At 38.4% G+C, this 14,979-nt stretch overlaps 1 protein-coding gene across 1 annotated transcript in view; it reads left to right on the top strand.

The window, feature by feature from the left end:
• The first annotated feature begins 7,333 nt into the window (after positions 1 to 7,333).
• Positions 7,334 to 14,979, top strand: part of CACNA1A (calcium voltage-gated channel subunit alpha1 A) — a 632,851-nt gene continuing 625,205 nt past the window's right edge. Inside the window, exons 1-2 of the mRNA XM_053718181.1 lie at positions 7,334 to 7,426; positions 9,685 to 9,824. Coding sequence (XP_053574156.1) covers positions 7,334 to 7,426; positions 9,685 to 9,824 — 233 coding nt within the window. The remainder of the gene's footprint in view (positions 7,427 to 9,684; positions 9,825 to 14,979) is intronic.

Genomic DNA, 14,979 nt, shown 5'->3' on the forward strand with positions numbered 1-14,979 from the left:
AAGAGTGGGAGAAACCAGGAGTGGTTTTTAATCCGTCTCCAGTGTTTAAGAAAATGTTTCCAGTAAATTCTTCCATTATGGAAGTTTGGTCTTCGGTACCCAAGGTAGAGGGTGCCATTTCCATTCTAGCCAAGAGGACGACTATACCTATTGAGGATAGTTGCGCCTTCAAGAATCCTATGGATAAAAAGATGGAGGCTTATCTTAAGAAGATCTATGCACATCTTGGTCTCGAATGGCAACCAGTGGTCTGTATTGCTACGGTGACTAGTGCTGCCTCATATTGGTTTGAGGCATTAACAGATTCTCTACAGGAGGAAACGCCTCTTGACGAGATTCAGGACAGAATCAGAGCTCTCAGGTTTGCCAATTCCTATATTGCTGATGCGGTCCTCCAGGTCCTTAGATTGGGAGCTAAGGCTTCTGGTTTTGCTGTTTTGGCCAGACGGGCTTTATGGTTAAAGTCTTGGTCAGCTGATGTTTCATCTAAGGCTAAACTCATGGCTCCTCCTTACAAGGGGAAGACCTTATTTGGACCGGGTTTGGCAGAAAAAAATTCTGATCTTACAGGCGGAAAAGGATCTTTTCTGCCCTAGGATAAGAGGAGCAAACTGAAGGGACGTTAAAGTAATTTTCGTTCCTTTCACAACTTTAGAGGAAAGTCCTCCTCATCTTCGTCCAAGCAGGATAATAACAAGCCAACCTGGAAATCAACTCAGTCCTGGAGTAGGAGTTAGCAGGCCAAAAAGCCCGCTACCGACTCTAAGTCTGCATGAAGGGGTTGCCCCCGATCCAGGCTTGGATCTAGTGGGGGGCAGACTCTCTCAGTTCGCTCAAGTCTGGTTAAGGGACGTTCCAGACCCATGGGCGGTGGAAATTGTGTCTCAGGGCTACAGGTTGGAATTCAAGGGTTGTTCCCCCAGGGGCAGGTTTTACCTTTCCAGGTTATCTGCAGACCAGATAAAGAGAGAGGCGTTCTTGAGGTGTATTGAAGACCTCTTGGCCCTGGGGGTGATTGTTCTGGTTCCAAAGTTGGAACAGGGTCTGGGTTTTTATTCAAACCTGTTCGTGGTTCCCAAAAAAGAGGGAACCTTCCGCCCGATTCTAGACTTAAAATGTCTAAACAAATTCCTCAAGGTTTCATCGTTCAAGATGGAAACCATTCGGACAATTCTTACATTGATCCAAGAGGGTCAGTTTATGACGACCATAGATTTGAAGGACGCTTACTTACATGTTCCCATCCATAGGGATCATCAAAAGTTTCTGAGATTTGCATTTATGGATCGTCACTTTCAGTTTTTGGCCTTGCCTTTCGGCCTAGCCACAGCTCCCAGAATATTCTCGAAGGTTCTAGGGGCCCTTCTAGCGTTGGTCCGGTCAAGGGAGATAGCAGTGGCCCCCTATCTAAACGACATTCTAATTCAGGCTCCCTCATTTCCAAGGGCGGCATCTCACACGGAGATGTTACTCTCCTTCCTCTGGCCTCACGGGTGGAAGGTAAATGTGGAAAAGAGTTCTCTGGTTCCAGCAACAAGAGTTGTGTTCTTAGGGACAATTATAGACTCTGTACTGATGAAGATATTCCTGACGGAGACCAGAACAGTCAAGCTCCTATCGACTTGTCGAGTCCTTCAGGAGACACTTCATCCTTCAGTTGCTCAGTGTATGGAAGTAATTGGACTGATGGTGCCATTTGCTCGTTTTCCTCTGAGAGCTTTACAGTTATGCATGCTCAGTCAGTGGAAAGGAGATTATCTGGATCTTTTTCCAAAGATAGTGTTGGATCAGAAGACAAAGGATTCTCTTCATTGGTGGCTTTCTTGGGAGCAACTGTCCCGGGGCACTTGCTTTCAGAAACCATCTTGGGTGATAGTGACTACAGACGCCAGCCTGGTGGGCTGGGGGGCAGTCTGGCAATCCCTCAAAGCTCAGGGTCTTTGGACTCAGGAGGAGTCCAAACTACTGATCAACATTCTGGAGTTGAGAGCAGTTTACAATGCGCTTTTAGCTTGGCCTCAGTTGGCCTCGAAACAGTTCATCAGATTCCAATCAGACAACATAACATCAGTAGCGTACATCAACCATCAGGGGGGAACACAAAGTTCCCTAGCGATGAGGGAGGTGTCTTGGAGCATTCAGTGGGCGGAAGACCACTGTTGTTGTCTGTCAGCCATCCACATCCCGGGAGTAGACAACTGGGAAGTGGATTTTCTAAGCAGGCAGACTTTCCATCCAGGTGAATGGGAACTCCATCCGGAAGTGCTCTCCAAACTGGTATCCAGATGGGGGATGCCGGAGTTGGATCTCATGACGTCCCGCCAAAATGCAAAGATTCCAAGGTACAGTTCCAGGTCAAGGGATCCTCAGGCCTTTCTAATAGACGCCCTGGTAGTTCCATGGGACTTCCAGTTGGCTTATCTTTTTCCTCCGTTTGCCCTCCTGTCTCAGGTGATTGCCCGCATAAGGCAGGAACGAGCATCAGTGATTCAAATCGCCCCAGTTTGGCCTTGGAGAATCTGGTATGCAGACCTAGTGTAGATGTCAACTCTACCTCCGTGGAAGCTTCCCCTGAGGAAGGACTTTCTTCTTCAGAGGCCTTTTCTTCAGCCAAATCTCGTTTCTCTGAAGCTGACAACTTGGAGATGGAACACTTGATTCTATCTAAGCGAGGTTTTTCAGAGTCAGTGATTGAGACACTGATCCAGGCTCGTAAGCCGGTTACTAGAAGGATTTACCATAAGATATGGAGAAAATATCTTTTTTGGTGGGAAGCTAAGGGATATTCTTGGAGTAAGGTTAGAATCCCAAGAATATTATCCTTTCTTCAGGATGGTCTGGATAAAGGCTTGTCTGTTAGTACAATGAAGGGTCAAATTTCGGCCTTATCAGTCCTTTTACACAAACGTTTGGCAGATGTGCCAGATGTTCAGTCTTTTTATCAGGCCTTAGTCAGAATTAGACCGGTGTTTAAGGTGATTGCTCCTCCTTGGAGCCTTAATCTTGTGCTTAAGGTTTTACAACGGCGTCCGTTTGAGCCGATGCTTTCTCTTGACAAACTTTTGTCTTGGAAAGTTTTGTTCTTGTTGGCTATTTCTTCTGCTCAGAGAGTATCTGAAATCTCCGCTTTACAGTTTGATTCTCCTTATCTCATTTTTCATGCTGATAAGGCTGTTCTTTGTACTAAGTTGGAATTCCTTCCCAAGGTTGTATCTACTAAGAATATTAATCAGGAAATTGTTGTTCCTTTCCTGTGTCCGAAGCCTTCTTCAGACAAGGAGCGCTTGCTGCATAATCTAGATGTGGTTTGCGCTCTTAAGTTTTACTTGGAAGCGATTAAAGACTTCCGGAAGTCTTCCGCTTTATTTGTTCGTTTTTCTAGGAAGTATAGAGGTCAGAGGGCGTCTACCCCTACTCTAGCTCTTTAGTTGAGGAGTGTGATCCGCATGGCTTAAGAGTCCTCTGGGAAACAACCTCCAGAGAGGAGTAAGGCTCATTCCACCAGAGCCATAGCCTCTTCTTGGGCTTTCAAAAATGAAGCTTCTATTTAGCAGATTTGCAAAGCTGCAACTTGGTCGTCTTTGCATACTTTTTCTAAATTTTACAGATTTGATACTTTTGCCTCGGCTGAGGCAGCTTTTGGGAGAAAGGTTCTTCAAGTGGTGGTGCCTTCTGTTTAGGCATGCTGGTTTTTTATCCCTCCCTAATCATCTAGCTTGGGTATTGGTTCCCAACAGTAATTAAGATGAACCTGTGGACTCACCAAATTTTTAGAAGAAAACAAAATTTATGCTTACCTGATAAATTTATTTCTTCGAGATTTGGTGAGTCCACGGACTCACCCTTTGTTTTTTGGGTAATTGTTTTAGGTTTTTTACTAAATCTCAGTCACCTCCGCACCTTGTGTCACTTTCCTTTCTCCATTTACTTTCGGTCAAATGACTGGGGGTTATGGGTAGGGAAGTGATACTTAACAGTTTTTACTGTGGTGCTCTTTGCCTCCTCCTGCTGGCGAGGAGTGGTATTCCCAACAGTAATTAAGATGAACCCGTGGACTCACCACATCTCGAAGAAATAAATTTATCAGGTAAGCATAAATTTAGTTTTTACCAAAAAACATAATAAATATATATATATATATATATATATATATATATATAAACATGTATTTATGAATACATAGAATATATTCTGCTATAGGGAAAATGTTGGAATGTGAAATATTAATATTTTCATGTCGGGTTAGCGCACTTGGGAAAAAGCGTTCAGGTTTGCGTGTGAGTAGAGTTAGGTTTTTTCCACTTTTCTTGCTCCATTGACTGCTATGGGGGAATATGTTAATGAGGTTGCAATATTGTAACCGGCTTTTTGTGCGCATCAAGTTAGTACATTCTTGCTATATTTAAAAAAGCAAGAATATAAGCTTAGGAGCCTGAACATTTTTGGTTCAGAATCTGGGTAGCGCTTGCTGATTGGTGTCTAAATGTAGACACCAATCAGCAAGCGCTATCCAGGTGCTAAACCAAAAATGGTCCGGCTCCTAAGCTTACATTCTTGCTTTTTCAAATAAAGATACCAAGAGAACAAATAAAAATTGATAATAGGAATATATTAGAAAGTTGCTTAAAATTGCCTGCTCTATCTGAATCATGAAAGTTTAATTCTGGTATCATGTCCCCTTAAAGTGAAGGTCAATTTTGACGAATGTAATAATCCTAATAAAAACAAGGACACTTTAATTCATCAAAATTGACATTTCAAGTGTTTTCTTCAAAAACGTACCTTTTAATCCTAAAAGCCGCTGCAGCGCTTCCTCCTCCCGTCGCAAGTCCTCTTCGCGGGTTCAAAATGACGAATCCGGCTTCATCCAATCACGGTGTTCCCTCAGGCCATGATCCCCCTGGGGGAACGGCGTGATTGGAGGAAGCCAGGTTCGTCATTTCTGACGTAAGCAGAGGCTTCCGACGGCCAGGGGAATTGATGGAGCAGCTTTCAGGATTAAAAGGTACGTTTTTGAAGAAAACGCTTGAAATGTCAATTTTGATGAATTAAAGTGCCCTTGTTTTTAATAGGATTATTAAAAACCGGGCACTTATTCGTCAAAATTGACCTTCACTTTAAGTGAACAAAACTGCATTAAAATAGTGGACAAAATGGTAGTACTCATAAGAAACTGAATTTGTTTTAAAATGAAATTCTCTAACAAAAATAAAAAAAAATTATAATAATAATTTTACTTTACAATATCCCTTTAATTCACAAATAACCTGTTAGGTTTGTGCATGATATTCCTGCTTATTACTACCATAATACAGAATATTTACTTGTATGATCGCAGTAATATCATCTGTATTTATGTGGTATATTATCTAAAATAAATCTATTGTGTAGCAATAAAACCCATTTGTAAAACTAATATCTCACAGGAAAAAAAAAATGTTTCTCAGCATTGCAAATCAAAAATTTCACAATCTATAAAGATTTGTACTGCCCTGTGTCACAGCCGCTATCTGCGCTCCACACTCCATTATAATCACAGGAGGAGCAATTAATCTCGTAGCCATTCACTTCTACGTAGGTATGTGCATTTGTTGGTTATTTGACGTTTGTTTAACAAACGAATACTGAATTTGGCAGCGGGCAGTGGTCTTTGGCTATTTTCTTCACCAGATTTATTAATGTTAAAGTACAACGCACTTCTGGATTTGCACATATCTGGATTTTAACAGTTATATATTCAAGGCTGAATACCACTGTCCACAGATATATTTGGTGTTTGTTCGTAAAACGAATACCAAATAAGTAGTACATAAGCATGCCTAATTCTCTGCATGTAGCATTACACTGTGAAGCATCACAGAAACGTTACAAAACGGATTAAAACAAAAACAAATTTTAAAAAATATTTCTCTATAAAACTATCCACATATGCAAAAAAGAAAACTTGAAAACAGTTAAATAGAAACCAAACAAAAGTAAAAACGAGACTTCATCAGCTTTAAAATAGCTTGATACTTTCCAGGGGAAATACAAAATCTTTAAGAATTTTGCATGCTGGGTCAAGGCTTAGTTAAAAAAACAAAAAACAATCATGCCTCTTAAACACCTCGAAACAAAACAGACATGCAAACACTACCAGAAGCGCTGCGAAACGCGTTGTAGTGTTTACTTGCTTTAAATATTTTAATAAATATCACTAGGTTGTTTTGGGTCTTTTTGAACCTATTTGAGTTTTTTCTTAGTGTTTGTTATGCCAGTTAAAAACTCAACTGTGGAGTCCAGAATAATATATAGGATCCACATAGTAAACTACCAGAGGGAGCTAGCTGGGGGGCTTCAAATACAATCTGACGGCGTTGTTTGCACTTTTGTAGTGCTCTACAGTTGTGAATATTTTTCATGTGTGTGTGGATGTTAACTCGGAATTACCTTTGAACTTGAAATACTGAGCCATTGGAGCATCTTCTTATTTTTTGTGTTACAATGCAAATATTTTATAATTCCAAACATTTACATGACCTGTCTTGCAAGCGTGTTTCCCAAGTGTTGTGGTTGTGATTATTGTTTTCCCTTGTTGCTAGTGGTTATCATTTGATGTGCAATATATAATTTTTTTGGACACCCCATGCAATTATAAATGTTCTGGTATGCGCTCTAAACTTCTAACACCACCCCCTATCACCTTACGGCGTTCTTCACGCTGTGTGCACTGTGCTCCACAATAGAAGTCCCTTCGGGAACTATGCTCCAATGTTCCGGGACCCTGGAAAGGGAATCCTCACCAACACCTCCAAAGAAAACGCCCACAACACAAAATATTGAGAAACAAATAGTAGCAGATCTGGGAATGATAAATAAAAGCAATAGACTTTATTCCATGTATAAAAACAGGTGCAATAGCAACAAGTCATGGGTTTCATCATCAATAATGTAACTTCCTCAATGTATAAAAACAGGTGCAATAGCAACAAGTCAAACGCATTTCGTCATCAATAACATAACTTCCTCAATGAGTCATGTCATGTTTGAATTGTTGCTATTGCACCTGTTTTTATACATGGAATAAAGTCTATTGCATTTATTCATCATTTCTGGATTTGCTATTTGTTTTCCGAGTGCAAGGATATATGTTGTGGACAATTATAAATGTTAAAGGCAGTAACTGCGATTAACAAAAATCTGGATAAAGATAGGTGAAGCTATGCTCAATATGTTTTGAAAATGATCTTTCAGCAACCTCACAAGTGTCTATTAATTTAGGCCACTGACTTTGTATCTCTCTTTGAACTGTTTTATTCCTTAACTCTCCTGTTCTCTCACTCCTTTTGAATATATGATTTTAGCAACTATCATAGCGAATTGTATTGTTTTGGCTATGGAGCAACACTTACCAGAGGACGACAAGACTCCAATGTCAGAGCGTCTGGTACGTAAACAAACATTATTTGTGACATAAGCAAGCATGAAAGATACATTAAACTCTAAATTAATGCTAGATAGAATGATTTATACAAAGAAAAGATTAGTCTGAAAATAATATGCAGATGTATTTTTTTACATTTATATTTGTTTAAATATTGAAAAAATTATTGTAAAGTTTTAGTGTATCTAAAGCAGTGGGTGCTGCCATATTGTAACTCAAGATTCCTTCTCTGATGAGGCCAATCAGGGACAGCTATAAATGTGTCGCTACAGTGTGCAACCAATGGCTGCCTCGAATATATTAGTTTTAAAGGGACATGAAACCCAACATTTTCCTTCATAATTCAGATAGAGCATATGATTTTAAATAACTTTCCAATTTAGTTCTATTATCTAATTTGATTTGTTTCTATCTATTTCCTTTGTGGAAAAGAATACCTAGGTAGGCTCTGGAGCAGCAAAGCATTACTGGGAGCTAGCTGTTGGGTGGCTGCACATATATGCCTTCTGTCTATCGCTCCCCTAAATAGTTCAGCTAGCTAGCTCCCAGTAGTGTATTGCTGCTCCTTCAACAAAGGATACCAAGTGAATGAAGCAAATTATATAAAAGAAGCATATTGGAAAGTTTTTTTAATATTGTACGATCTATCACAATTCTGAAATAAAAAAATTAGGTTTCATGTCCCTTTAAGTCTGTAGTCTGCACTTCCGTTTCTAACAAAAACATTCAACATTTTCAAAATTAAATTACAGGAAATAGGGACAAAACAAATAATGAAAGACATTTTATTATATATAGTTAAAGGGACATTTCAGTCAAAATTAAAATGCACATAGATGAATTGCATCTTTAAAAATAAACAGTAATATTCATGTATTAGCAAAAATGTTAAAAGTTAAAGTGATCACTGTTAACATTTTTCTTTGCACGTGCGCATGAAGCATATCTAGATATTCTCAGCCCACCAGCATTTTAAATAATGCAGCTGCTCAGAGCACCAGCGGGGCTTATATCAACAAATTTGTTACCAGATGGTACGAGCACCTTAGGCTCTCTGAGCAAGTGCTGTGTTTAAAATGCTGGTGCACGGTGCATACCTAAAGGGACATGAAACCCCAATTTTTTCTTTCATGATTTGGAAATAGCATACAATTATAAACAACTTTCTAATTTACTTCTATTATCTATTTGGCTTCATTCTCTTGATATTCTTTGCTGAAAAGAATATCTAGATATGCTTAGTAGCTGCTGATTGGTAGCTGCACATAGATGCCTCCTGTGATTGGTTCACTGTGTGCATTGCTATTTCTTCATTAAAGTATATCTAAAGAATAAAGCAAATTAGGTAATAGAAGTAAATTGGAATGTTGTTTAAAATTATATTCTCTACCTTAATCATGAAAGAAAATGTTTGGGTATAGTGTCCCTTTAAATACATGTTTGAAACAGCTATAGCTTTTATTCACAACATTTTTGCTAATAAATGTATATTACAAAAATGCTTCTATTCTAAACTGAAATGTTTTAATTTTGATTCCAATTTTGGCTGGAATGTCCCTTTAAACATTGTATTGTACAATATCAAAGTGTTTAATATACTTTTAAACTCAAAAATATGGAAGACCAAACCATTATCCATGCTGGAAATATATTTTTGCAAAAGTTATAGTTTAAATTGATATTGTCGCTTCCACAGGAGGGTGGTACTGATAGGAAGAAATAATTAGACATGTGCGGTTCGATTCGTTCCGAATCGAAATTCGGACAAATTTGTTAAATTCGGAGATTCGGATTGATTTTAATTTCCGAATTACGGTAGTACCGAATCTACCGAATAAATCCGAAATAGTTTGGATTTATTCGTTACATTTGGATGGCCATGGATTACACTAGTATTGTACAGTATATTAGGTTATATCACTCTGCTATGGGTTACATCTAATATACTGTACATAATACTAGTCTAATACACAGCACATCCCACCTAACACATACCGAAGTTCCGAATCGAACCGAACCGAATCCAGCCGAATTTATTCGAATCCGAATGAATCCGAATCCGAAACGAATTCATTCGAATTTTTCCGAATTCTAATTGATCCGAACCGAAATTCGAAAACATCCGAATCGATTTGAGACAAATTTTTCGGCCGTGCACAAGTCTAGAAATAATATGACATATCTGTCAGGTTAGGGTGACACACCAATATCCATATGTTACTGGAGTTAAACTAACGCTGTGATATTTGCATTCATTGCAGGATGACACCGAACCATATTTTATTGGAATCTTCTGCTTTGAGACAGGGATTAAAATCATCGCCTTGGGGTTTGCATTTCACAAAGGATCATATCTGCGCAATGGCTGGAACATGATGGATTTTGTGGTTGTTTTGACAGGGTAAGATTTTGACTTTATTATATTCAGACCCAGGGCAATAATGGCTCATGACTTCCTAGTAGATAGATATAAGCGCACAAACATTTTTCATCCCAGGACATTTACTTCTACCTAATTCACAGCCATCAAAACACGTCTCCTTATACACAGATATCTGGAAATACATCTCTCACCTAATACTGTAACAAAAATACCACTCACATCCTCTCAGTACACAGAGACAATGGCGCAATCCTCTCACTGCCTATTAAACAGAATATATATATTTTTATATACTTTTGGGACACATTTATCTTACCTCATTCTAATTTTTAAGGACACAAACCTCTCACTTCCATCCTTCATTATGATACAGGCGTACCCCTGAGATATTGCGGATTCAGTTCCGGACCACTGTAATAAAGCATATATAGCAATAAAGTGAGTCACGCTCATTTCTTTGTTTCCCAGTGCATATAAAAGTTATCTTTACACTTTACTGTGTCTATTAAGTGTGCAATAACATTATATCTAAAAAAAACTATGTACATACCTTAATTAAAAAATACTTTATTGCTAAAAAATGCTAACAATCATCTGAGCCTTCAGTAAGTCATAATCTCTTTGCTGGTTGTGTATATAAATAGATGTGTGTGTATATATATATATACTGTATATAAATGTATATTCATATGTATTTATGTTAAAATGTGTATATATGTTTGAAAAATGGCACCTTTAGACTTGTATGACACAGGGTTGCCACAAACCTTCTGCGAAGCACAATAAAACAAAGTGCAATAAAACGAGGTATGCCTGTATTTACCTCTCATACCATCATAAAACACAAGATATGTACCTTTATCATATAATACAATGGGGCCGATTTACCAATGTCTGGCGGACATGATACGATGTAGCGTATCATGTCCACCACACATCGCTGAATGCCGACAGCATACGCTGTCTGCATTTAACATTGCACAAGCAGTTCTAGTGAACTGCTTGGGCAATGCCGCCCCTCCAGATTCGCGGACAATCTCGCTAGCAGGGAGTGTCAATCAACACGATCGTTTACTATCTGGCAGATTGATGTCCGCAGCCTCCCAGGCAGCAGACCAGTTAAGGAACAGTGGTCTTAAGACCACTGCTTCATAACGGCTGTTTCTGACGAGCCTGAAGGCTCGCGCGGAAACAGGGGCATCAGGGGCCATTCGGCCCTTGATAAATCGGCCCCAATGACTTCATGATATGCACACCCTTTAAAGGTACAATGTACTTCAATATTTACACCCTTTGGGGTCTATTTTTGATAATTATTTTGTCACTTAGGTGTCTCTACTTCACATTTAGAACTCTGCATAGAGAGATAAACTGCTATCAAGAAAAATAATTGCCTTCTTAAAAGTCTTTGAGGGACCCCGCTGTACTGACGAGACGTATTAGATCTTCTCGCCAGAGCAGGGAGGCTCAGATCATCAGACCCTTAACGTATTCTTAGTGACTTGTTATACCAGCCCCATGGTATTAAATGTATATGAAATACCTCCTTTTGGTTTATTTTTGCAATTAAAATAGCGTTTTTTGCTTTTCAAAAAGACCCATAATTAATTTATCTACAAGATTGAATTATTGGCCTTTGTGTTTATTAGATAAGATAAGCATGCCTGTACTTCCTGTAGTATTAGTCATGTTCTTGAGAACATTGGGTGGTGGTTTCAATAGGAAAAACAGCTATTTCAAATAATAATAGGAATTTCATGGAGCATTTCCTTATACATTTAATACTCTGCAGAAGGAAATAAACATTTTTATAGTGGAACATTCATTTAATTCCATAAATTACACAGTACTAATAAACAGAAGATTATACCCCTTATTTCCTCATGATAAATAAATCAAGCCTTTCACCATCTCCTTACATAAAGCCATTATTTTACAATAATTAAACCTGTCCCTAGTAAACACACATTAAAAACACATATCTCACTCCTCTTTTCATTTTTCTAAATTGTGCTATGCCTATTTTTTTTCGGGTCAGGATGCATTTGTGCAGTAACTAGTTCACCGTCTTTAAATAACTGTCCTCATTCTGTGGTCCGGGCTGTAGCATTCTGGGAAGTCAGCCCACAAGGGAATGAATTGTATCTACTTATTCCTTAACAACATTTTCTTTTCCAGAGACTACAAAGAAAATAGCTTGGCATTAAGATATCTGATTCCAAGAACTGACAATCTAGTTAGTAATATGACATTTGTAATCAATTTCAGTGAGGTATATATAAGATCAGAACAATTAGCCTTGCTGGATGAATCTGCAATGAATAAATATGACAGTTTATTGCAAAGATTTATTCAATATTTTCATGCACTTTTTTAAAACAGGAAAATACAGCTGTGTAGACAATTTGTCAACACTTGGCATAACATACATAATTTTCTTAAGTAATATTCACTTGACAGCATGTGTCTTGTCTTCTACAGCTACATACCCAAATGTTCTTTTTTCTCTCTCCGTAGTTACTTGTAGAATTGGATTATTTATAATTTTTATACATAGAAATAAATGCATTTAATTAAGATCTTATTAAATAAACTGTTACTACTACAGTCGTATCCAAAAGTTTAGGCACCCCTGGCAATTTCCATGATTTTCATTTATAAATAATTGGGTGTTTGGATCAGCAATTTCATTTTGATCTATCAAATAACTGAAGGACACAGTAATATTTCAGTAGTGAAATTAGGTTTATTGGATTAACAGAAAATGTGCAATATGCATCAAAACGAAATTAGACAGGTGCATAAATTTGGGCACCCTTGTCATTTTGTTGATTTGAATACCTGTAACTACCTAGCACTGATTAATTGGAACACACAATTGGTTTGGTGAGCCCATTAAGCCTTGAACTTCATAGACAGGTGCATCCAATCATGAGAAAAGGTATTTAAGGTGGCCAATTGCAAGTTGTTGTTCTCTTTGACTCTCCTCTGAAGAGTGGCAACATGGGGGCCTCAAAACAACTCTCAAATGACCTGAAAACAAAGATTGTTCAACATTATGGTTTAGGGGAAGGCTACAAATAGCTATCACAGAGATTTAAGCTGTCAGTGTCCACTGAACATAGTGAGGAAATGGAAGACCACAGGCGCAGTTCTTGTTAAGGCCAGAAGTAAAATATCAGAGAGGCAAAGGATGATGAGAACGGTCAAAAACAGCCCACAGACCACCTCCAAAGACCAACAACATCATCTTGCTGCAGATGGTGTCACTGTGCATCATTAAACAATTCAGCGTTTGGGAGAGTGATGCGGAATAAGACTTTTCTGCACACACACCACAAACAGAGTCGATTGAGGTATGCAAATGCACATTTGGAAAAGCCAGCTTCATTTTGGAAGAAGGTGCTGTGGACTGATGAAACAAAGATTGCGTTATTTGGTCATAACAAGGGGCGTTATGCATGGCGGCAAAAGAACACTGCGTTCCAAGACAAATACTTGCTTGCCACAGTAAAATTTGGTGGATGTTCCATCATGCTGTGGGGCTGTGTGGCCAGTGCCGGTACTGGGAATCTTGTTAAAGTTGAGGGTCGCATGGATTACACTCAATATCAGCAGATACTTGAGAATAATGTTGAGGAATCAGTCACAAAGTTGAAGTTACACCGGAGCTGGATATTTCAACAAGACAACGACCCAAAACACTGCTCAAAATCTACTCTTGCATTTATGCAGAGGAACAAGTACAATGTTCTGGAATGGCCATCCCAGTCCCCAGACCTGAATATCATTGAAAATCTGTGGGGTGATTTGAAGCGGGCTGTCCATGCTCAGCAACCATTAAACCTAACTGAACTGGAGATGTTTTGCAAGGAGAAATGGTCCAAAATACCTTCATCCAGAATCCAGACATTCATTACAGGCTATAGGAAGCGTCTAGAGGCTGTTATTTCTGCTAAAGGAGGCTCTACTAAATATTGATGCAATATTTCCGTTGGGGTGCCCAAATTTATGCACCTGCCTTAATTCGTTTTGATGCATATTGCACATTTTCTGTTAATCCAATAAACCTTATTTCACTACTGAAATATTACTGTTATTTGATAGATCAAAATGAAATTGCTGATCCAAACATCCAGTTACAGGTAGCCCTCAGTTTACGCCGGGGTTAGGTTCCAGAAGGAGTGGTTGTAAATTGAAACCGTTGTAAATTGAAACCCAGTTTATAATGTAAGTCAATGGGAAGTGAGGGAGTTAGGTTCCAGGCCCCTCTCAAAATTGTCATAAGTAACACCTAATACATTATTTTTAAAGCTTTGAAATGAAGACTTTAAATGCTAAACAGCATTATAAACCTAATAAAATAATCACACAACACAGAATATATAATTAAACTAAGTTAAATGAACAAAAATTTTTGCTAAACAGCATTATAAACCTAATAAAATAATCACACAACGCAGACTTTACTTGCATTTTTCTGCAAACAGTTCTTTCTATGCATTCCAATCTGGACTGATTTATAGACAGGAAGATCTTGTTCCTTTGCAAGCTGCTCGATAGCTCAGGTCTGGTTAAACTGATGAATTTCAGTTTGCTTGGCTTGCATATCTTTGCTACAACACAAGTGGACAGCTCCACCTACTGACTATTTTAATCAATGCACTGCTTCTCAATGCTTTTCAATAGCAGTCACATGACTGAGAAAAAAGGTTGTTATTCTGAAACAGTGCAAATTGAACCCTTGTAAACCGAGGGCCACCTGTATTTATAAATGAAAATCATGGAAATTGTCAGGGGTGCCTAAAATTTGCATACAACTGTATATATCTTTGTGAAGAGCTACCCTAAATAATTTATATAGTTATCAATGGTATCAGATAAAAATATGCCAGGACTATAGTAGGCTAACCTAACTTAAATATACGGCGTCACAATGTGGCTGTCCAGAGATTTTTTTTGCCTGCTCCCACTTCCTCAATTTGTTGTGTGTGAATTGTGTAGGTATTTTTCAGCACTTTTTCTTTGATGACATTGTTAAAAAATCCTCCTCTGTCTTCTCATAATACTCACCCTCTTTTTGTGGGACTTTATTTTAAAGAAACCTGACAGTCTTCTAGAAACACCCAAAGCAGGCCCCAAATATGCTTTGCTATTTTTTAAGCGACCCAGA

The sequence above is a fragment of the Bombina bombina genome, chromosome 6 (genome assembly GCF_027579735.1).
Source record: "Bombina bombina isolate aBomBom1 chromosome 6, aBomBom1.pri, whole genome shotgun sequence".
NCBI classification, from domain to species: Eukaryota; Metazoa; Chordata; class Amphibia; order Anura; family Bombinatoridae; genus Bombina; species Bombina bombina.